This window comes from Chinchilla lanigera, unplaced genomic scaffold (assembly GCF_000276665.1).
Source record: "Chinchilla lanigera isolate Chin_1 unplaced genomic scaffold, ChiLan1.0 scaffold00106, whole genome shotgun sequence".
Classification (NCBI taxonomy): Eukaryota; Metazoa; Chordata; class Mammalia; order Rodentia; family Chinchillidae; genus Chinchilla; species Chinchilla lanigera.
The window spans coordinates 3,118,580-3,143,991 of record NW_004955507.1 but is presented as its reverse complement, the minus strand read 5'-3'; the positions used below and the strand labels follow the sequence as shown (position 1 = coordinate 3,143,991).

The 25,412-nt window shown below is 36.4% G+C and overlaps 1 protein-coding gene across 9 annotated transcripts in view; it reads right to left on the bottom strand.

Moving 5' to 3' along the window:
• The window catches only part of LOC102020146 (ligand-dependent corepressor), a 155,706-nt gene that overhangs the window by 51,276 nt on the left and 79,018 nt on the right, over positions 1-25,412 (bottom strand). For all 9 annotated transcript variants that reach the window (XM_013506199.1, XM_013506200.1, XM_005407592.2 and 6 more), the window contains one exon: positions 2,614-2,746. Coding sequence is in view for 3 of the 9 variants with exons in the window: in XM_005407585.2 (XP_005407642.1) it covers positions 2,614-2,746 (133 nt within the window). In the remaining 6 variants the exon portion in view is untranslated. The remainder of the gene's footprint in view (positions 1-2,613; positions 2,747-25,412) is intronic.

The window sequence follows — 25,412 nt, the reverse complement described above, 5'->3', positions numbered from 1 at the left end:
GGGATACATGAAAAAAACAAACAAACAAAAACAAAGGGGAGGGGGCTGAGAAAGGATGAGAAGTGATTGTTCCACATATGCAATATGATCGGAACATAGGGCAAATGTTTAATTAAAAAATAATTACTACAGTAAAAGACAAATTGCCATTAGTCTTCCTTGACTTGAAAACACTTATCCCATCATTCTTGGTACTCTCTGAGCCAGTTCTAGAAGTCCTCTTCTGTGACTGTCTTTATAAAGTGTGATTACAAAATACAGTGAATGCTGCTGCCAAGTGCCACCTAATGGAAAGGTATGCTTTAAAAAAACTATGGAGTGTAGGCAGACAGCTTCCTTGGATAGTGTGGTGTTTATTCAGTAGTGAAGTTGCTCTCTTTCTCCCATTCTGGGTTGGAAGTGTTGCGGCTCAGGACTCACCAATCCGAAACACTTTGTCAAGCACATCCAGTACTACAGTGCCGTGGTGCACAGTATAATCTCAGTGTTATAGGCAGCTGAGTTAAATGGAAAGACAGGGCCAGGCCCTCGAGGAGCTACCATGAGAGACAAGATACATTGTGAATGGAGATGTATTTGCTGTGGGCCAGACCTCAAGACAAAAGACTAAACAAATGCACCCAAATACCTCCCTAGGTGTAAACACCAGGGATTGATATTCTAAATAGGTAGCAATCACCTTGAAAAAGCCAGGAAGAGCTGGGCATGGTGGTACTTGGGAGACTGAGGCAGGAGGATCACTGACAGTTGAGACCAGCCTGGGCTACAAAAGGAGCTCAAGGCCAGCCTTATTCATGGATCTGAGACCATGCAACTTTGGCTTTTCCTTAAAGTTAAAGGTAAATGTTCTCAATCAGTTCAGGACATCCAGGCAACCATAAGAGAGCAACTGAAGACATTTGCAAAAGAGAACTTCCAGAACTAACTCAGAAAGTGGCATCAACAATGAGATAAATGTGTATTTATCTCACACATAAATACAAAAGCTAAGGGTGGGGGACAAGAGTATCCTGAAGGGCTTAATGGGAATGTTTTTCACTGTATTACTTTAAAAAATTGAAACACTACATGTTTTGATCACACTTTGTAAATCGGGGATAATGAATACTTTTCAGAGAACGAAACTTTTTATAACATACCAGATTAGTGACTGTATATATCCCAAAGGAGAGGAGCTATAAAGATATTTAGTTAATAAATGATAGAGCTAGTCTACCAGTCATTTATACCTTTAGCATGAATTACTTTAATAAAACAATCATATGTTGGTAAAACTAAGGAAATGACTACTTTGAACATAATTTTGGAATCAAGGCCCTTTAAAATGATACAGTTAGCCTGGAGACTCTGATCAGAGGATACAAGTAGTTAAGTAAGGATAGTCTAAAACATGAGATTTTACCTAGATTTAATGTGGCCCCACAACAATAATCTGTGCATTCCTTAATTTGGTATGATACTTCACCTCATACTGTTTTTTGAAAACACTCATCACATTAAGCAGAACTCCAGCTGTTATTTGAATGTAACCAACTCATTAGACTCTGACTTTTAAACAAGGTACAGTCAAAATATACCCTTCAAACTTCAGAAGGAAGGGAATTTCCAGAAGAATGGAAAGTGTAACTAGAACATATGAAGACATATTAAAGAAAATGAGATTACTGAGTCATCTAAAGATTAAGATCATTCAAGATTATCAGGGGTTTGTAGGAAATTTAAGAATCTTTTTAATAGCTTTATCTTGGACCTAGATTGAGAAATAATTTTTTGAAAAGTAAAGACTATTCACTGGACTGGACTGAAGGGAAATTTACTCATGGCTAATGGAAACTATGCTTTGTGTATAGAGAAAAGAACTGAATGTTTCCATGAATAATTTCTAAATCCTGAAATACTGTAACTAGAGAGGCCTCCCTACCTTTAAAAGAAATGTAGCCAGGTGTGGTGGCTGAGGAGGAGGATTGCAAGTTGGGAGGCCAGCCTGGGTTAACTCAGCAAGATCCTACATCAAAAAGGAGGGAAAAGGGGGAGTGGGGCATCTGGGGATGTAGATCTATGGTAAAGTGCTTGTCAGGCATGTGCAAGGCCCTCGGTTCAATCCTTATTATGCAAGTAATAATAGCAGCAGCAGCAGCAACAACAGTAAATAAATAAAACAGACAAAAAACAAAACAAAACCCAAAACAGAAATGTTAAGTTTACACAAATTTAAACGAGAAAGATACAGCAGAAAAACTCAAGACGTAGTTTTCTCTCCAAATAAAATTTCAGGTTGAAATTACTGAAATTTTATAGTTATTAGTGATTTAAACAGTAACTTTGTATTTTTAAAATTTTAAACAAAATATAGAATTCCTGAAACTTAACATTTGCAGTTTCATAATAATTTTCTTAATTATTTAAAACTCACCATCACTTCAAAGCTAAGGGTAGGGGACAGGAGTTGCCTTAACTCTATCCCCAATTTAACTTTATCAAAAGAATACAGAAAAATATAAAGTATATCATCAATAAAGAAAGTATTTTTAACAACTTTTAAAATGATATAGAATTTAAGGAGATTAGTACCAGACAAGCAGATGGTAAACGTCATTCTTCACTGAAACCAACCTTTTCTATAAAAGACTGCATTGAGGAACTCTTCTGCTTGTCTCTCGAATCGAATGATTTTCGCTTGCTCTTGTTTAAGGAGAGCTTCTTGCCCAGCTCCCGAAGCTGGTTCATCCAGGCGGACTAAGTGTCCCTGTAAAAATATTCGGTGAAATATTTGTATAAAAAATTTCCTCCCTTCAAAGTAAAAATCACAGATGCATAAAGACAAATAACAGCAAATACAACATGAGGTTAGTCTAATTATTTTAAATAAGGCTAAAATTTATCTTTACCAAAGTATAAAAGCAAAATGAGTGTAAACTTACAGTTTAGGTAGATTTTACTCATGTTTTTCAATTATGAGTTTCATTCAAAATTCACAGGTAAACTAAACTATTTGAGGAAAACTTAAGCATTCAAATATACTGGTTCACAGCCAAATCAATTCAGACAGAATGCTTTCTTAAATTCAAAAAAAATTTAAAAATCTCAAATATCATTTGATGATCATTTTTGCCCTTCTAGTGTGAGATCTATTTTCTCCACACATAAAACACATGTTGAAAGGACTACCATGAAGGAAAACCCAAAAAGAATATACTATATCAAATTCATAATTCTGTTTCTTGGTTATTGTTTTACAAACTGTGGCTCTCAAACCTTTAGTGGGTTGTGAAATTAATAGGTCAAAACTAGACCACTAAAAAAAGGCATTAAAAATAATGTGCTGCATGTTCTAAGTGTAAACATTTCAGTATCTTTTGTTGTAATATCCGTATGCTCAAACATGTTTGCAATGTAAAATGTGCATCAACATCTTTTACTGCTTGAAAAGTTCCAAAATGCTACAGTAAAACTAAGCAAGAAGCTGCTAACTCCCAGACTGGAGATATACTTTATTAAGTGGGTAATACTTTACACTTATTTCCATGGCTCTATTAGTAAATAGGTGACTATAATAATAGAAAATAAGATCATAATGCAAAGTAACACTTTCAACTATTCTTTAAGTACCAGTACATATAATTTACTTCTAATTACTGCAATGTATAGATTCATACATTTACTTTCATCATGAAAAACATGTGCTCTCTAAGAAAACAGGACACACTTTGGCACAGTGAAAAGGAATTAAAAAGGGAGTGAGAGCATATTACAATCCCCAAGGTATTTCTTCAAAAAATCTGAACATATCTACTGATACTTCAATATAAGACACAGGAAGTTTGTTACAATTTTCAAAGTATTTTAAGTCTTTTAAACCATGAGAATCTTTGTGAATGTTACTTGCCAATAGTCTCTAAAGAACAGCTAAACATAAATTTTTAAAGAATGAATCATAAATAAAATAATGTAATTCTGATGTAGATTTAACACTTAACAAGTATGAGAAATAACCATCAGAGTTCAAGAAAATCCTTAGTTACACTATACTTTTCATTGCTTACTGCTTTTTAAAGTTAGACATCATATGGCATAAAATGTACTGTATTTCACTTCTTTGTCAACAATCAGTTCGTCACACACTGAACATATCTACACAGTACCTGAAACTTAGTTTAATGTGGGATTCAGATCACCTCCTAATCTAAAGCAACACAACTAAGCTACCAGCTGAGCACTAAGCAAGTATTACATGTTCTTCAATCAAATAATGATCAATCCTATCAACCAGGATTGTGAAATATACAGATCATTTAGGTGATTTGTATTAAGTATAGTTACAACTATTTGTTTTGCTTTTAGACACTGCCTGAGACATAATTCACCCACCCTACAATTTACCGAGCTAATATAAATGGTTTTTATCACTATCACCAGAATCTAATTTGAGAACATTTTCTTACACCCAAAAGGAACGCTTTGGCCACTGATACTCAACCCCCACACCCGTACCTCCACCCAACTCTTGGAAGCCACTATACTACCTTTTGTCTATAGATGTGCCTGTTCTGCACATTTCATCTAAATGGAATCAAATTTTTTTTTAAATCTAACTTTTTTCTCCTACTGTTTTTAAGGTATGTATGTATTATAGCACTTACTTGCTTTTTTTGGTAAATGAACATTCCATTGTATGAATATGCCACATTTTATTTATCCATTCATGTGTTCTAGTGCATGAGCAAATAACACTATTAACTGTAACAAGTTCTTGTGTAGATATGTTCATTTTTCTTGGATATACACTTGGGAATAGAACTTCTGGGTCATGTTAACTATGTTTAACATTCTGAGGTAGTATCAATCCATTTTCTAAAGCAGCTATGCTACTTCATATTCCCAACAGCAAGCAATGTGAAAGAGTTCCAATTTCTCCACATGAACTTATTTTTCTACTTTTCTTATTTTCTACTTTTATCTTTCTTATTTTTCTCAATGAACTTATTTTTCTGATTATAGTCATTCTAGTAGAGAAGATGTGGTATCTTATGGTTTAGATTTGCAGTTTCTTGATGACTGATGATGTTTAGCTTCTTTTCAGATGCTTAGTGATCATGTAAATACATTCTTTCGAGAAGTATCTGTTCAAATGCTTTGCTCATTTTGCAACTGAGTTATTTGTTGTTGAGATGCGTTGGCCTTGCTATGCAGTTCAGGCTGGCCTCAAATCCAGTGATATTCCTGCCTCAGCCTCCCAAGTGCTGGGACTACAGGAGTGCAACCACCACATCCTGCCTAAATTGCAAAAATTCTTGATATATCCTCATACAAGTACCCTATTAGGTATATGATTTGCATATATCTTCTCCCATTTTGTAAGCCTTCTCATTACTTCATTTATGGCACTGTTAGTACAAGTTGTTAATTTTAATGAATTCCTATTTATATTTTCTTTGATCACTTATGCTTTTGGTGTCATCTAAAAAATGTAGCTATTTCAAGGTTATAAAGGGTTTATTCTGTTTTAAAAGGGTGATATGGTTTACTTTCAGGTCTATGGTCTATGTCAAATTAATTTGTGTATAAGCTTTACAGACAATGTCTAACCACTCTCTTTCAAGTAATCAGTTATTTTAGCACCTTGTGTATGTTCAGATTCTTTTGTCTATAGAACTGTTTTGGGATACTTGACAAACATCCCTGAACATAAGTTTTAAATCTGGAACTCAATTCTATTATGTCAATACCACACTGTATTTTACCATTGTAGTTTGGTATAAAGGCTTGAAATTGGGAAATGTGAATTGCTCTTTTTAGAAGGTTAGTTTGGGTACTAGGGGATCTCTGAATTTTCATGAGTTTTAGGATCAGTTGGGATTCTGATGGAGAATCACTGCATCAGTTTATCAAGTTGGGGAGAAATGTCATCTTAACAATACTAAATTTTTCTCATCTACAAACATGGAATGTCTTCTGCATTTATTTGCTTTCTGTCAATAATGTTCTGTAATTTACAGTGTGTGAATTTTATATATTTTCTTCCATTTAATGCTACTGTAAATGGAACTTTCTTAACCACGTTTGTATCTTCACTGCTTAGCTTCTAGACTAACCCTGATTATTTAAAAAGTGTATTCTAAACTTTGAATTCATTTATTAACTCTAATAGTGTTTTGTAGACCATCTATAAACAAAAATAATTTTACTTCTTTTTTTGCAATCTGGATGATTTTGATTTACTATTACCTAAGCGCCCTGGTTAAATCCTCCTAAACAATGTTAAATAGAAGTGGTGAGTATATAGTCCTGTTTTCTTCCTGATCTTAGGAGGAAGCTGTTCAATCTGCTACTGTTTTTGTGGGTGTTTTTGGTGCATGTTTTCAGTACATAAAATTTACATTCATCTTATGGAGCAGTAACACATACTTAACATACCTTCTTTCTTTTTATTCCCCTTCCTATCCCTTTCCTTCCCTCCATCTCTAGATCCCTTCTCCTCATTCTCATTATTATTTTTTATTTCATATTTGCAACAACAATTACATTCATTGTATTTATAGTGCATATATGCGATGGTTCTTAAATTTTTTTGTCTCCTTGTCCTCCCCCACTCTCCTGACCCTCAGTCTCTTTGACCACTTCCCATCTGCAAAAGATTTCCTTAATTCCTTTATTAAATCTTTTATTTTGCTCTTTATTTGTACTTTGGATTGCTCAAAAAAGAAATCATACAATATCTAAGCCTGTGTCTGATTTATTTCATTTAACAATACGTTATCCAGGTGAACCCATTTTCCTACAAAATTTCTCGAATTTATTCTTCTTTATAGCCAAGTAGTAACGAAACATTTTCTTTATCTTTTCATCTGTTGATGAACATATAGGCTGCTTCCAGGATTTAGCTATTATAAACTATGCTGCTATCAACGTAGGTATACAGGTATCACTATAAGTAATGTCTTCAACCCTTTCGGGAAGACACCTAGAAGGGAATAGCTTGGTAAACTGGATTTCTAGTTTTAGATTTTTTAAGATATCTTCATCCGACTTCCATTAAGAGTGTAATTAGTTTACATGCCCACCAGTAGTACAAAAGGGGTCCTTTTTCACTACAGCCATGCCAGCATATTGATTCCCTGATGACTGCCAGTCTTTCTGACATAAGAAGAAATCTTAGTGATTTAATTTGCCCTTTTCTAATAGAAATGCTGAACATTTTTTTGTATGTTTATTGGATATCTGTGTTTCTTCTGAAAAATGTCTATTCATTTCACTCACCCATTTTTTAACTGGGTGTTTTACTTTGGGTAGTCTAATTTTTTTTAGTTCTTTACATATTGTAGATATTAGTCCTCTGTCTGAGGAATAGCTGGCAAAAAAATTTTTTTTTCTATTCTGTAGGTTGTCTCTTTACTCTGTTGATTGTTCCCTCTGCTGTGCAGTTTTTAAAAATTTGATATAATGGTGTTTATTTCTGTATTGTGAGGTCAGTTTAGTACCCCAAAATCACGTAATGTAGCATGATGTTTTAATAAATCCCAGAAACCACATAATCATCTCAGTCAACACTCTCTAAAATCATGCTGCCAGACCAGATACCGGTTCTTGATTTTAAAAAAAAAAAAAAAAAAAAAAGGTACCCAAAAAAACTAGCAATAGAAGGGAACTTTTTTAGCTTGAGCTACAAAAAAATACCATCATATCAAATTAAATTGCACAAGGTCATGGTGCATAATACTTACAATGCCAGATTCGGTGTTGACAATTTTTTGGCCTTGCTATTCATAAGTAATACTGGTCTACAGTTTTCTTAGGATATCTTCATATAGTTTGGTATCAACAATATTAGCTTCATGGCTAGGCCTTTCCTCTTATAATTTGGAAATTTTGTAAAGAATTGGTATGTATTTTTAAAATTTCTGGTAGAAATCATTCGTGAAGATATCTGGTCATGGGTTTTTCTTTGATGGAAGTTTAAAAATAACGAATTAAATCTCTTCACTTGTTCTAGGTTATATTAGTTTCCTTGATGTGCCGAAACACATTAGCACAAACAGAGCAGCTTAAAACAGAAGAGATTCTCTGAGTTCTATAGTTCAGAATCCAAAATCAGATGTTATCAGGGCCATTCCCATTCTAAAAACTGTAAGAATTATTCCATGCCTCTTCTAGCTTCTGGGTGGTTGCTACAATTTTTGGCATTCCTTGGTTTAAGATAGCAATAGCACAGATATAAAAAAGAAAAACCAGACCCGAAGATCAATGGAACAGATTACAAGATGCAGAAACAACTCCAGACACATTCAACCACCTTATCTTTGACAAAGGTGCCAAACACATTCACTGGAAGAAAGATAGCCTTTAGTAAGTGGTGCTGGAAAAATGGCTTTGCACAAATGCTTAAGATTAAAAATTGGACCCACATTTTCACCATGCACTAAACTAAATTTGAAATGGATCAAAGATCTAAATATTAAAACAGAAACATTAAATCCGCTGGAAGGCAGAGTAGATGAAACTCTTGAAGACACTGGTATAGGCAAAGACTTCATGAATGAAACTCCAGTCACACAGGAACTATCACAAAGAACCAACAACTGGGATCTCAATCTTATTAAAAAGCTTTTGCACAGCAAGAGAAACCAACCACCAACAGAGTGAAGAGACAACCCACAATGTGAGTAAAAATGTTTGCCAGCTATTCCTTAGAACTACAAAAAAAAAAAAAAAAAAAAAAAAAATCAGACCCCCTCCCAAATTTAAAGACCCAATCCAGGGGGTTGGGGATTTAGCTGAGCAGCACAGCCTGGCAAGTACAAGGTCATGAGTTTGATTCCCAGTACCGGGAAAAGAAAAAAACCAAAAAATGAAAGAAAGAGAAAGAAAGAGAGAAAAAGAAAGAGAAAGAAAGAGAGAAAGACAGACAGACAGACCCAGTCCAAAAACGGGCATCTGAGATGAATACACATGTCAGATGAAGAAATACAAACAGCAAATAAATATATGAAAAAACGCTCAACATTACTGGTCATTTGAGATATGCAAATTAAAACAACACAGAGATTCCATCTCACCCTGAAAAGAAAGGCTATTATTATCAAGATATCAACCAATAACAAATGCTGGAGGGGCTGTGGGAAAAAAGGAATCCTTCTCCACTGTTGACGGGAGTATAGACTGGTGCAACCACTGTGGAAATCATTGTGTTTGCAAAAAACTAGGTTTGAGGTCCCATTTGACCCAGCTGTTCCCCTTCTGGGTCTTCTCCCCAGAAGAATTAAAAACATCACACCACAGCGATATACATGCACCTATGTTTACAGCAGTGCAATTTGTAATAGCTAGATCTTGGAACCAACCTAAGTGCCCATCAACTGAGGAATGGATAAAAACAACATGGTCTTTTCATATAATGGAGTACTACTCAGCTATAAGGAAGGATAAATTAGAGACTTTTATGGGTAAATAGATGCAACTTGAGATTGTACTCATAAGTGAAATAAACCAGACACACATGTGTAAACAGTGTATTATCTCCCTAGTGTGAGAAGCTGCAAGAGTAAGTAACCCAAAATGTACAACAGATACTGTAAAAATGGGAAGAAACTTGAAAGAGAAACTAGGATGGGGAAAGGAGAAAAGGGAGGGAAAAGCAAAAATATACATATATATACACAAGACAGTTAAGATGTACTACTAATTTCTCTTAGTTCACTGAAAAGAAAGGTTTGTGCTAATACTGTTCAAACAATTAAATGCCTATATCTTGTATTCTGAGTAATTAATTTAAAGATGACAATACGCAATGTATTAACCATTGTTACCCTATTATCTTTTGAAATTTTTTTTCCACTTTAAAACAAAAAAAGCAACAGCATAACTCCAATCTTTGTCTCTCCTTTTATATGGTATTTTTTCTCTTTGTGTATCTGTGTCTCCAAGTCTATCGTTATAAAGGTGCCAGTCACTAGATTTAGGTCCAAAGATAAAATGATTTCATTTTAACTTGACTGTATCTGCAAAGATGTAGGAGATTCATAATGTTTTTCAAGTCTTCCTTATCTTGGTGATCTGTGTAGATGTCTACCTGTTATTGGAAGAAGGGTACTGACATGTCTGGCTATTACTATTCAACTATTTCGTTCCTTTAATCCTTCCTCCCTTCCCCCTTTCCTTCCCTTTTCTTTTTGAGATAGGGTCTTGCTGCATAGTTCAGGCTGCCCCTGAACTGACTATGTAGCCCAGACTGGCTACATAGCAATCCTCCTGCCTCAGCCTCCTGGTGCTGGGATTAGAAGCATGTGCCACCATGCCCGGCTAGTTCCTCTAATTCAGTCAGAGTTTGTTTCATGTATTTTGGGGGTCTCTCGTTCAATACACAGATAATTATGTTTGCCTGGTGGACTGGTCCATTTACCATTAGGAAATGTCCCTCTTTATTTCTCGTTCTTTTGCCAGTCTATTTCCCCAGCAGTGTGAAATTTTTGATTTTATTTCTTAGAAGGTGCTGTCTTGATTATGCAGTCTCCTTGTCTCTAACAGGGCTCTCCGACATTCTCTTTCTGCTGCTGGTTTAAACTCCAAACTTGGGCTGGGGATTTAGCTCAGCGGCAAAGCGCCTGCCTGACAAGCGCAAGGTCGTGAGTTCGGTTCCCGGTACCAGAGAAAAACCAAAAAAAACCAAAACAAAAAAAAACCAAAAAACAAAAAAAAAAAACCACTACTAAACTCCAAACTTATCTGCCTATAATGGCATCACATTATCCAGCTATTAGCTGCCACTAATTGTTGATTCTTCTACTGCTTTGGCCATACCCTGGGGCATAAACTGCTCCACTGTCTAAGCCAAATAAAAGTGGAATCCCTCTGCAAGGACAAGTTTTAAAAAGTGTTTGAAGCTTCCTCTACCTGACCCTAGAAAGGCTCTTTTTAGTTACTGGTTAGAGGTTTGTCACTTTGCTTACTGCTATTTATATGAAGCTGTACCAGTCTCTTAATTTTTCATCACAAAGATCTTCAACACCTTTAAACATGAGTTTTCTTCCTTTTGTTTTTAAATGCCAGATCATCAGTAGCATCTATTTCCCATTTATCTATTTTGACAAAATTTAATTCATTTATTCTTTTTTTTTTTTTTTTTTTTGCTTTTTCTCCGGTACCGGGAACTGAACTCACGACCTTGCACTTGCCAGGCAGGCGCTTTGCCGCTGAGCTAAATCCCCAGCCCCCTAATTCATTTATTCTTTTTCCCTTTTTTAATTTTCATTTTTTAGTACATACTTGTAAAATAAAATGCTTACATTCACTGTGGAGAGTCGGTTACCTGTACATAACATTTTTTTTTTTTTTGCCAGTGTCATTTATTTTCAAGTCTTCATCAAGTTAATTATCACAGGTACACATAAACAGGTAGACAGACAAAAAACATATAAAACAATCATATTAAATCAAGGTACACTTTTAGATACACTGGCCAAAGCATGAACTTTTTAAGCTCTGTTTTAAACAGTCCCCCTTGGGGAGAGCTGTAAAATACTATTTTTAGGACCTATCTGACCTATCCTTTCCTTTGGAAGAAACTTTAAGCCACCTCACTGGAACTGGGGGCAGGAAGAGTGGCACATACGTATCAGAATGACATCTGTGCTCTGTGAGCAGGGTGGTGAGGACAGTAGCCCATTTTCATAATGACTTGTCCCTCATAGCATGGCATCTCTGCCCAATGAAGGAGTTGGAGCTGGAGCGATCCAGGTTCAGAATTCTCAGCCTGCCATGCCTGGGAAGAATTCATTTCTGAATAAAAGACTGTTGGAGAAGAGTGCTCAGTCCTCTTGATCTCACATGCCTGGAAGAAAGCATCTCCAACATAACACATAATGCAAGATGCTCACTTCCTGCTCCTCCTGTTTAGAGCAGAGCTTCTTTCATTTAAGCTGAGCTGAGGGAGGTGGGGGAGAGCAGGTAACTGGCTCAAATGCCAGCTTCTTTTTGTGTTTGTTGAGATTTAGAGATTTAAAAGCCAGTTCAGGTGTCTTGTGAATGCACCCTTCAGTCATGTGATGCCCCGGCAGCAGTTCATGACTAGCTGGGATTAGGCATGCACCACCAGCAAGAAGATATATTTTTTATTAGAACAGCATCATTATCTTAGAAAGTACTTTAGGTAGAACAGCCTTAAAATATTTTCTCTTCTGTAATTGTTTTATATTTATCCAACTAGAATTAAATGAGCCTCAATTTAAATTTTTGAAGTTATTCAGGTAGTGCCCAGGTACTTGCTATTTTGTACTTTGGAAAAGGGGAGGGGGAGAAGAGAGATGGAGGGAGACAGAGAAGGTGCAAGAAAAGAAAAGGGAAAAGAAGAGGGAGAGGGAAGAATTCTATATACACAATGTTCAGGGTGAAGTGTAGACCATATATCATCAGTTCCTGTTTTACACTAATTTCACTAGTTTATAACCATTTTAATTTCTTTTAAGAGAAATGTAAAGGTAGCAGGGACAGGAACAAGGAGAAAGAACTAGAAAGCTGCCAGTGTTTTGTGGTCTGACCCTCCATCTTCTAAAGCTGAAAACCCATCATCACCCCACGCAGAAGATGAGATCACTGAATGGATTAGGAGGATTTTCTCCATTAAGAAAGATCTCAAACTGCTTATTAAAAAGCTTTTACAATACGCCTTTTATAACTAAAGTTACCCTTTACTACTCTTTTTTTTAGAAGAAATGGCAATAAAATATCAGTAAGATATTTTCAAGTATAGTGTCTATTTTATGTTGCTATAACAAAATACCCGTACATGGATCGTTTATGAAGAACAAAAGTTTTTTTGTGTTACAGTTCTGTAAGCTGGAAGACCAGGTCAAGGCACTGGCAACTGATATCAGGTTAGGACCTTCTTAGTACATCCTCACATGGCAGAAAGCAGAAAGCAAACAAATCCAACAATGACTGAGATCTCCTTTATAAGGGCCTAAAAGCAACTAACAATAAGAAAGGAGCCTTCAATTACCTCTTAAAGGCTCTACCTGCTCATACTATCACATTTGCAACAGGTGAATTTAAGGGAATGCATTCATATTATACCTGGGTATACATTCTAATGGCAGCAATGGTGAACCTTTTAGAGACCAAGTGCCAAACTGCAACCCCAGACCCATTTATCACAATGTGTCAACACTGCAATTAAATCTGAACATTGAGGTTTTAGCTTAGAAAACACTCATATATTGACATATTTTGCTGTTTGTCTTAAAAGAAAAACACAATACTATATGCACCATAGGTTCACCACCACTGCTCTATGGTCTTCTCTACAACTTAGCTCTCTTTCTTGCTGAGCTGCTAGAAATGCTACAGAAATTTCTTCAGGTTTAAGAGAAATGACACTGTAAAACACTAATGAGAGAAACTAAGGAGGACAGAAATAAAAGTGAGATAAACCATGATAAACTGGAAAGCTACTGTTAAGATGGCAATTCTCTCCGACTATAGTTTTAATACAATCTTAATCAAAATTCTAAAAGGCTTTTTGAAGAATTAACTAATTTTAAAATTTATACAGAGATCAAGGACCCAGACAAGTGAAATAAGTTTGAAACAGTTGGAAGAACTGATGCTAGTGAGTTTCCAGATATAAAAATAATCAAGTCACTGTGGTATTGGTGTAAGCACAGGTATATAGATCAAGGGCCCAGAACAACAGTCCAGAAACATATTCACATTTATATTGTTGGTTCACCTAACAAGGGACCCAGGGTAATTCAGTGCAGGAAAAGACATCCTTTTCAATAAATGGTGCTAGAACAACTAGATTTTCTCATGGAATATGAAACCTCAACCTTTACCTCACATCATAAGGAAAAATGAATGGGAAATGTATCAGAGATAAAAAAATGTAACAGTAAACTTCTTAAAAAAAAAAAACAAAACACCCATGAGATCTTATGTATTGAACAATGGGTTAGATAAACAGTTCTAGTCTTGTTTATTCTGTTTTTTTTCCTTGAGACAGGGTCTTGCCATACAGTTCAGGATGGCCTTAAACTTATGGCAATCCTCCTGCCTCAGCCTCCCAAGTGCTGTGATTACAGGCACGTGCAACCACACCCAGCTGAGATATAGATTGATAAAGATATTTAAAAACAAAAACGTTTTTTCAGTGTAAGGGACTGAATCTGAAACCTTGCATATGCTAAACAAGTGCTCTGAGCTATATCTTAGACTCCAAAATTTTTGAGAAAAAAACCTGATAAAATTAACTTAAAAATTAAAAAATTTTGTTTTTTAAAAGATGGTTAAAACTGAAGCTATAGGCTAGAAGAAAAATATTTCAACAATATATCCAATCAAATAATTTGTAAAAAATAAATGAATTATTATGACAAATTGTTTAAAACAGCAAAAGAGTCAAATACCGTACTTCCTATTATATCTCAATCATGAATTATCAGGAAAATAAAAAGTGAAACTACAACGAGACACTATACCTCATACCTACTAGAATGACTAATGTTAAGACTGATGATACTAAATGTTGACAAAATGTAGAACAGTAATTGTAAGTTGAGGACAGAAATACAAAATGGCTCAGTCGCTTTTATAAACCACACATAATATAAAATTAAACACATGTGTATAATATGACCCTGCAATTCCAATTCTAGGTTCAGATCCCAGAGAAATAAATATAAGCCCTCAAAAAGACTTTGGTGGGCTGGGGATATAGCTCAGTTTCCTAGTATGTGTGAGGCCCTGGATTTGACACCCAGAACTACAAACCAAACCAAACCCTCACAAATGAATAAATAATAATAGTATCATAAACAGTTGTGAAGTCCATTCAAAAAAGTGAATAGATAAAACAACTTGTGCCATGTTCATTCTAAGCAGAACTACTCATCAACAAAAAGAAACAAAAAATTATACACAAAACGCAAGTATAAATGTCAAAAAATTTGAAAGAAGTCAAACATTAAAGACTATATATTGTAGGATTATATAAAATCAGAGAAAAACTATTGTGATTCCATGGGCCCGGTGGTCTGCAAAGAACAGTGCCTACAAAGGGGTATAAAGAAAACTGTTCTGAGTGAGTAAGCAACCTATTATTTACCATATTGGTGTTAAACAATTATCTACTTTTACTAAAATTCATTAAACTGTATTCTTTACATGTAAATATTACATCAATTTTTAAACATTCAAGATAAGTTCAAGGGGCTGGCGATATAGCTCCGTGGCACAGCACCTGCCTGGCAAGTGCAAGGTTGTGAGTTCGATTTTCAGTACCAAAAAAAAAAAGGCTCAGTGTATTAAAGATACTAGACACCAAATGTTTCACTGACTTTCAACTCGAATTAAAAGTTTAAAATAAAAAATGATTTTGACTTGCATTTTCAGAGTCAAAAGAAATGTGATGCTTACCTTCAAAACTTCATGTAATTATCTTTCCCCCTAAATAGCAAGCACACTTTTAGTTAAAAAAAAAAAAGTTATCTTCCACTTGTTATCTACTTCTCTGTAGTACCCTAAAAAGATATACTGTCACTGGCCAGGAATTGGTGGCATTTCACTATTTATCCTATATAAAAAATATACAAATCAAGATAAAGAGGCTGCTACTGTGACGTGGTCTGTTCCTGCAAAAACTTCCATCCCCATTGGGAAGTTTTAAGAGGTGCGGCCAAATAAGACTTAAGAATTATCAACAACTGGGATCTCCTCTTATTGAAAAGTTTTGCACATCAAAAGAAATCACCAATAGAGTAAAAAGAAAACCTACAAATTGGGAAAAAATTTTAGCCACTGCCCCTCAAAGGACTCCTATCTAGAACATACAAATAATTTAAAAAAAAAAAAATTCAGGCCCCCAAAATTCAAAGACCTACTACAAAAAAATCTGAAATGAATACACATTTCTCAGATAAATACTGATGGCAAATAAACATATGAAAAAATGTTCACCATCATTAGTCATTCAAGACATGCAAATTAAAACAACATTGAGATTCCATCTCACCCCTGAAAGAATGGCTATCCTCAAGAAATCAACCAATAACAAGGCCAGGCGTGGTGGCGCACACCTGTAATCCCAGCACTTGGGAGGATGAGGCAGGAGGATTGTTGCGAGTTCGAGACCAGCCTGGGCTACAAAGTGAGCTCAAGGCCAGCCTGAATTGCATAGCAAGACCCTGTCTCAAAAAGACAAAAAAGAAATCAACCAATAATAAATGCTGGAGGGGCTGTGGAGAAAAAGGAACCCTATTCCACTGCTGATGGGAGTGTAGACTGGTGAAACCACTGTAGAAACCAGTGTAGAGATTCCTCATAAAACTAGGATTGGAAGTCCGACTTAACCCAACTATTCCCATTCGCGGTATTTTTCCACAAAAGCTGAAAACATCATACCACAGCGATATATGTGCACTGATGTTTATAGCAGTGCAATTTGCCATAGCTAAACCTTTGAAACAATCCAAATGCCCATCAACCGAGGAATGGATTAAAAAAAAGATGTGGTATTTTTATACAATGGAGTATTACTCAGCTATAAAGAAAAGATAATCTAGAGGCTTTTATACATGTAAGTGGATGCAACTAGAGACCATACTCACATAAGTGAAATAAATGGACCCACATGTGTAAACACTGTATTGTCTCCCTAGTGTAAGAACCTGAAAAGAGTAAATCAATCCAAAATGTACAACAGGTATTATGAAAGGGAAAGAAATTGCTCAAAGGAAGCAACAACTGGGATGAGAGGAGAAAAAGAAGGAAATATATATATACATAACTGAGATAACTGTACCACTGATGTCTAATGGTTTATTGAAAGAACAGTTAATGCTTAATTTTTTTGACCAATTTTGCATGCTTATATCTGGTAATCTGAACAACTAATTTGAAGACAACAATATGCAATATAACAACCATTGGTGAATTCCTACCATCTTGTCTAGTGAAACTATATCATTTCTAATTTTTTTGTTTTTATTTTTTATTCTCTTTAATGGTTTGATCAATCTTGCATTCTTACATCTGGTAATCTAAGCAACTTCGGTGAAGATAACAATATGTAATATAACAACCACTGTTAATTCCTATCATTTTGTTCTGAAACCCAGTATCATTTTTATTGTTTTTGCTTTGTTTTGTTTTTGTCTGTGTTGTTGGTATTTTACTATTGTTCTTTTTAAAATTACTATTGTTCTCTTTAAAATAAAAAAAGGATTCTTAGGCACATTAGATGACTCACAGGCATAGCCTTCATGAATTAATTACTCCACTTGTGAATTAACTGTTTATCTTGGAAGTCTGTTTTTAAAACCAGTTAGACCACCCTTCAGCCATGTGATGCCCTATTGCACTTCAGGACTCTGTAGAGTGCTCCAGCAACAAGGCCCTCACCACATGGGGACCTCCCAGCCTCCAGAACTATATGCCAAATAAACACTTATTCTTTATAAACTGCCTAGTCTGTAGTATTCAGTTACAGTAACAGAAAACAGGCCTACAGTGTTGTTTAATGGCTGGTCTTTGTGAATGAATTCATCTGTAGACTTGCAAAAAATTCCTTAGTAAGGGAACCAGATCTTAGAAAAATGGATTCCCGTGCTGGAGCAAGGAAAGGGTAGGAGGAACCTAGTATATTATATACCAGAAAACAAGAAAGTACTCATAAAATGATGGGGATATGTCAAAACAACATATGGAGGTGGCTTAAAGGGGCTCCACTGACCATATTTGGGACATTAGATGATAACCCACTGAACAGAAAAGTACAGACTTTAGGGTTAGGGTGTAGCTCAGTGGCAGAGTGCTTGCCTACTGTAGGCAAGGCTCTGAGTTGTATCCTGAGTACCACAAAACACAGAGGAAAAAAGAAAGGGTTAAGAAAGGAAAAGAAAGGAAGAAAAAGGAAAAAAGAAAAGGAAACAGAAAGGAGATTCTCATTCCAAACTAAAAGAAGAGGAAACTCTTCCTCAAAATTTAAAGTCAACTAAAATATGCAGGAAAAGTAACAGTCATTATAGCTACTGAAAAAGTAACTGAATCAGGCAGAAAACTACCATAAATACTAAAACCAAAACAGATGAAACTGTGATGAGGACAAGATATTTACAGTCTCAAAATATCTCCCCACAAATTACTTATTATAAGAAAGAAAATGGTAATATTTTAGTAGGGAAATCTAGCAGACACCAACCTCACTCAAGGATCACAGGTAACATCATCTATGCATCATGATATGATACATTATAGATATCACTTAGTATTTCTGCCATGAGCATTACCAGGATTTAATCATTAAGAAATATTTAAAATGGGGGCTGGGGATTTAGCTCAGCGGCAAAGCGCCTGCCTGGCAAGCGCAAGGTCGTGAGTTCGGTTCCCGGTACCGGAGAAAAACAAAAACAACAACAACAAAAAAGAAATACTTTAAAAAAAAAAACTGAGGGAAATTTCACAAAACAAAGATCTATACTAGACATATCCAACCCAAAGCTTGCTTATAGCCCTGGGCAGCTATTACTGTGGCTCCACAAGACTTTATAACATTACATCATTTTTGGCCATGTTCTCCATGATTCAACTGAACTGTGCTTGCATATAACAAAATGTAGTGCTGGGGAGGGGCACAGTGCTAAACTTACATACAGGTATCTGCCTGATAATAATAGCCATCTGTCTTCACAGACTCACATGTAGTTAAATTGAAAGACTATGGTATTTTACTTGCTAGTATGTAAGTTTTCTTATTTATTAAATTTGAGCTTATTTTATTTTGTAAAGTAATTTAATAAGTTAAAGTATTTTTAAAAGCAAGTTTTGTTACATAGATTTGAGAGATAGATTATTTGGAGGTAAGGTCTCACTATGTAGTCAGGCTTGCCTTCAACTCAGGACTCTCCCGTCTTGGTCTTCTGAGGGCTATAATTACAGGCATGTATCACCACTCCTAGCTTATGTATTTTTACGTGTGGCCCAAGAAAATTCCTCTTCGCTCAGTGTAGTTCAGGCAAGCCAAAGGGTTGGATTACTATGGTCTATATCAGTGGTGGTGAACCTATGGCAAGTGCAGTGCAGCCAGCTGTTTATCATCACTGAAAGATCTAAAAGCTTTGCCATCACTAGACTCTTCAAAAATGTCACTGTCATTAAAAACACATAAATGGCTGAAGAACCATCCTAGATTAAAAGAGACTAGAGAGTAGGGACAAATTCAATGAGTGATTATAAATGAGTTTGAAATAAGGGGGAGAAAAAAAAAGATCATTAAGACAACTGTAAAATTTAAGTGTCTAACTTTCTCATCACTGAAATACAACAACTCTACAGGAGGTTTACTTTGACTGCAGTTTATAAAGGTTTCAGTTCATGGTTGGCTGGCTCCAAGGTGAGAGGGCATGGCACAGGGGCACAGCAGATGAAAGTTGCTCATGGATGGCAGGAAGCAGGGATCAATCAAGGGAGAAGGGAAGTTAATATACCCTTCCAGGTCTCACCCCTCCCCTCAGGAACCTACTCCTCTGACCAGGTTCTACCTCCCAATATCACATTTACCTACAAATTCATCAGTGGACTAATCCACTGAAGAATCTCATACCTCCTAGATCCAATTACCTCCCCAAAATCTCACCTATGTGAGCACATGAGGATTTGGGGTGGTATCTAGATATAAACCATAACATTCCACCCCTGGCCCCCAAAAGACTCATGTATATCCCTTTATGTAAAATACATTTAGTTCATCTCTTAGAGCTGCCAAAGTTCTAACAGTTTTAGCACTGCTGAAAAGTCCCAAGTCTAAAGTCTCCTCTTAGCTTTGAGACCCTGTAAAAATCAAAAGAAAGTTAAAGTACTGCCAACATATAAAGGCGCAGGGTAAACATTCCTAGTCCAAAAAAGAGAAACAGATGAACTGAAAAGAATGGGATCAAAGCAAGACTGAAACCAGCAGGGCAAATTGTGGTGAGATGAGATTCCAAAACGCTTGGGTGGCCCTGTTCCTATGGTGTTACCAGTGGTTGTAGCCATCATGGCTTCTCTGTTGAGCCAGCTTTGCTCACTCCAAGCAGCTTTCCTTGGAAGTTACACACGCCAGGCTTTTCCAACATTTTGGGATCTCTATTGCACTTCTGGCTTTACCCTCACAGCTTCATGCACTGCCCTCTCATGAGCACACCTGCTAGCCTCTCAGGCCTTCTGAAATCTGGATGAGAGTTTCCTTGACACCACAACTCTTGTATTCTGCACATATGTAAAACCAGCACCATATAGATGATATAGAGGATGCCAAGGGCTGCCACCAGCTGCAGTAGTAGCCAAACCCTTTTTGCATTGTGCTCATGGTTGCAGAAGCACGTAAGCGCCTGGATGGTTGAGCACCAAAAACTGAATCCTGGGGAATCAGTTCGCCAGGCAAGCCTTTTCCAATAGTGTGTTGGAAAACTTTACTTTCTTCTCAAAGTAAAGTTACTTTTGCAGTTTTGAGCCTTAGAAGGTTAGGGCCTCAAATTCCCCTGGCTTAAGCCATTTTTCTTCCTGTTCCGTTCCAAAGTACTTGACTTCCTTTTAATGCTAATCTTTTCAGCAACTCAGCTCTGCTTGTTCCATTTTTGCAGGCCCCAACTGTACTGGAGCTTATCTTTCTGGACAAATTCAAAACTTTTAAATGCTTTTTGCTCTTGATTCTCAAAATAGGGTGGCTGAAAGCACTCAAAAAGTACACAAGCCAATGCCTGAGTGGGGGGTTGCTGTGAAATTTCCTCAGCTAAGTTAATTATCCACTTTCCTTAATCTCAGTCTCTGCAAAGTCTCTGGACATGAGGAAAATGCAGACAAATTTTCTGCCCAACCATACACACATGGGCTGCTGTCCAACTGTGAGTGAAGTCCTCATTCCTAACTGAAACCTTCAGAGCCTAGCCTTCACCAAATGAATTTCAATCAGCCTGTGGTCTTCTGAGCTCTGACTAGACTCTCCTGTCAAACTTCGATCACAACATTCTAGGGCTGCTTCTCCAGGCAGCATCTCCAAACTTTTCCAAAATCCTCCCAGAAGACAGTTCCAAAGGTTTCTGAACCACGTGACCAGGCAGCTTATAAGAATAACCCCACTTGTGGTACCAAAATCTGTCTTAGTTACAGTCTCTCACTATTACCCAAAGCCCACAATGTAAAGGAAGAAAGGCTTATTCTGCCTCACAGCTTGTAGAGGTTTAAGTACATGGTTGGCTCCAACAAGGCAAGGCAGAGGGGCATGCAGGAGGACTGCTTATGGGGTGGCAAACAGGATGAGAGAGAGAGAGCGCCACGCATGGCGGCGCAGGCCTGTAATCAGCACTCAGGAGGCTGAGGCAGGAAGATCGTTTCGAGTTTGAGGCCAGCCTGGGCTACAAAGTGAGCTCAAGGGCAGCCTCAACTGCATAGTGAGACTCTGTCTCAAAAAACAAACAAACAGAGAGAGACAGACAGACACAGGCAGATATATCAAGGAAGGAGGGAACAGGCCACATACCCAATGACCTACCTCTTCCAACCAATCTTCACCTACCAGCATCACATTTAGCTATAAACTCGTCATGGACTAATTCACTGATGAGTTATCACACACCCATGGTCCAATAACCTCCCATAAACTCCATCTATGAGTACAGAATGCTTTGGGAGACATCTACATATAAACCATAATATTGAGTAAGATTTGATATCATAATATTGAGGTTAACGTTTCTAATTCTGCTGACTGGACAGTTAAATTAAGTAGATGCTCTCATTTATTTATTTATTTTTCTATTTGTCTTTTTGAGACAGGGTCTCGCTATGCAATTCAGGCTAACCTTGAGCTCACTTTGTAGCCCAGGCTGGTCTCGAACTCCCAATGATCCGCCCACCTCAGCCTCCCGAGTGCTGGGATTACAGGTGTGCACCACCACGCCCAGCGATGCTCTCATTTTTAGAAAGCAGAAAAACATACCCTGAAATACTTAGCAATGAAGAGGTATGAGAGGTCTGATGTCTGCAACTTATTCTCAACTGGTTGAAGAAAATGTGTTTACAGTAACAGAAAAAAATAAGAATGAATAATAAGGTAAACTGCTAACTAATAAATCTATGTGAGGGGTATACAGAAATTTTTCTACTATTCTTACAACTTTCCAGTAAATGTGAAATTATTTCAAAAAGTTAAAAAACAAAGAGTAGACAAATGCTGAGTCCTGCTTTTCTCCTGCTAGCAGTATTTGTTTCTCTTCCACTGTTCTTCTCTATAATGCAGCTGTCCTGCCATTAAATTGTGTACTTCTGTTACACTTTAACGATCTCCAACTTGAGAATAAAAAATAGAAAATGGAACTTTCAGGCTTTCTTTAAAATCTCAAGGATCTGGTCAAGATATTAAAATGGCAAGAAGGCTAAGTTTGTAGCTCAGTAGTAAGGGTGCTTACCTAGCATGCTCTAGACCTTGAGTTCAATTCCCAGCACGGAAGAGGTGAGCGGAAATGGAAAAAGGAGGAAGAAGAGTGGAGGAGGAAGGAAGATGGGGTGGAAAAGGAGGAGGAATTTAAGGTAAATGGCTAGGCAGCAAGTGTTTTATTTAGGTCTTGAAGGTCAAACAGTCTCAGTTACATACTTTTTTATTTTTAAGCAATTTTGTAACTTGAGGGTATTAAAAATATAGGCTATGGACTAGATTTAGAAACAGGCCTCAGTCTGCTGACCCATAACAGAAATGTTAAATTTCATCAAGATCTGTAACAAAGACAGCTCCATTCTTCCTCAGAAATAGTGAAAACATCACTGAATAAACAAAACAACAAAATTGGGTTAACAGGGAAGTTAGCTCTCAGGGCAATAAACAGTTAACATAGTTTAAACTTAAACAATTACAGAACACTTTTAAAAATTTCTTTTATAACTCTGTCACTATGACTTTAGGTGTTTGGGATGGTAAGACTGGAGAAGGACACTTACAGACTTGGTCTTTTCACTCTGAGTGCATGCAGACAAAGTAAATGAAGGACAGATTAACAAGTTTCACTTGGGAAGGGTATGATGACCTAAATTTCTGAAGTGTAACACAAACTGAAAGGATGACAATTTAAAGCCACATCTGTCTAAATGTCCACTCTGCCTAGAGTATCCAAATTTAGACAATATTGTTTTAAATTCATACCACAGGGTATAGAAAATCTAGGAATTAAAAATTTATTTACACATGCAAACTTTATAATAATGTTAAAAAGCCTTCTTGAGTCCTATATCTATACCTACACCCATGTCTGCTACTCCTGGCTTACTGACATTTCAAGCAATGAACTAAAAAGATGCAACTCACTGATTTAAATGTCATTTTCCTACATCTTATTATTTTAAATGTCAGCAAATCCTAGAGAAAATGGTTCGTTCCACCACTTCAAATGCCCATATACTTTAAGGTCAATTATCTAACAGAAAACCTTACTTTGTTTAAATTATTGGTCTTTATATACACAAAGTATGAATTGTGCTTAATGTAATTTTTGCTGTGTCAATGATATTTTCAATTTTACTAACCAGACTATCAAAGAAAGCAGTCTGAAGACTGAACATACACCAAGAGTTAAATGTAGTTTACAGAATGTACAATGAACTTAAAAAAGAATGACTTTATTACTGTATCTAATTGTTAACTACTATCCATGGAAATTAAACCAAAAGGGCAAGCAAATGACTCATAGTATTACACATGTTCACCAGTTTCTCTACCATTACACTTGTTTATCAGTTTCTCTAACAGTTCTCCCTTCCTCCTTCTCTCTCTCTCTATAGTTTAAAACATTAAAAAATGCAAATCATACCCATAGTCAATAAATACCAAGGGTTTTTCTTTTACATGTTTCTAGTTGTTGGAAATTGAAAGTTTATCTCTAATTTTCATCCATAGCCCCCTCTCCATCAGAAGGCTTCCTAAACTCCATCTGCTCTCCATAAAGACTGTGGATATGGATATCCCTAGATCCTGAAGATTACTATATAAATGCAAGGACATATGAGGCAAAAAAAGCATTATAAAGTTTGGCTAAGAGTACTCTTGCCTTCTAAAAAATTCCTGGGGTCTGGGGGTATAGCTCAGTGGCAGGGTGCCTGCTTGACAAGTGTGAGGTCCCGAATTGGATTTCCAGCTCCAAAAATAAATGTATATACATGTTGAAAAATTCCTATAATATTTATACCACTTAAATAGCACTAGTTCTAACACAAATTTCTGTATAACTTATTCTAAGTTTATTGATAATACTAACTACAAGTATCCCCTTAAGCAACACACCAAGAAGAGATTTTCAGATTCACCACAGAATTTTAGAATTGAAAGGTACCTTAATGTCTATCCAACTGTCTCATTATTTGTTTACACTGCTAAAATACGATGTTAACAAAAAACAGATTTAGTTATCCAGACTTTACTAGTGTTTCCTGCTTAAAAACACACTGCTAAACAAGCTGATCTTAGTAATTTTCCTGAAAATTAGTCAGGCATGGTGGTGTATACCTACAATCCCAGAATTTAGAAAGTTGAGGCAAATATGCTTACACTACTATTTTTAACAAAAACACATTAGAATATAATGAGAAAATAACTAGATTCAGCATCATTCTTACTATAAACTTTCAATGTACTAAAAGAGCAAAAACTCAAGACATTAAAAGAATATACCTGAATTTTTAATTAATGCATACTCAGTGATAAGAAACCCTAAAATGCTCAGTATAAGCACAACTTAATGGAGTAATAATAAAGATGAAAAAGACCTATTACATGACTATTGAGCTAGTTGGGCATCAAAGAGTATTTATAATCTGGCTCGCATCATATCACTGCTTAATTCCAAAACTAAATGTTCTGCTCTATTCAGAATGTGCCCCTCTAGGTGCTGTTGATTCAGCTCAAATCCCAAGCATTATTTCTTGTATCTGGACCCCCCAACCCCTAGGCCTCATGTGGTCATTTCTGGAGGTGGCTGGATCTAGGGTGTGTGACGCTGGGACTGATTCACAGTGTGAAGCTAGGATTAAGGGTGTGAGGGCTACCAGCTCTAAGGGTGGACAGCCTCAATAAAGTATGAGACAGAAAGAAGACTGTGGTAGTTTATGGTTTTGCTTCATCACTGTTTCGCTGCCTTCTGCTCTCCATGAACTCTTTCTTCTCTGTTATGCCCCTCTGCCATATCACCTGTCTTGGAGCCAAGCAACTATGAACTGAAACCTGAAATGAAACTTCTACGGACTGTGAGCTAAATAAACCTTTCCTCCTCTAACTTGAGTATCAGGTACTTTTTCTCAGCAACAAGAAAAGTAACTAAGGGGCTGGGGATTTAGCTCAGCGGCAAAGCGCCTGCCTGGCTGGTGCAAGGTCGTGAGTTCGGTTCCTGGTACCGGAGAAAAACAAA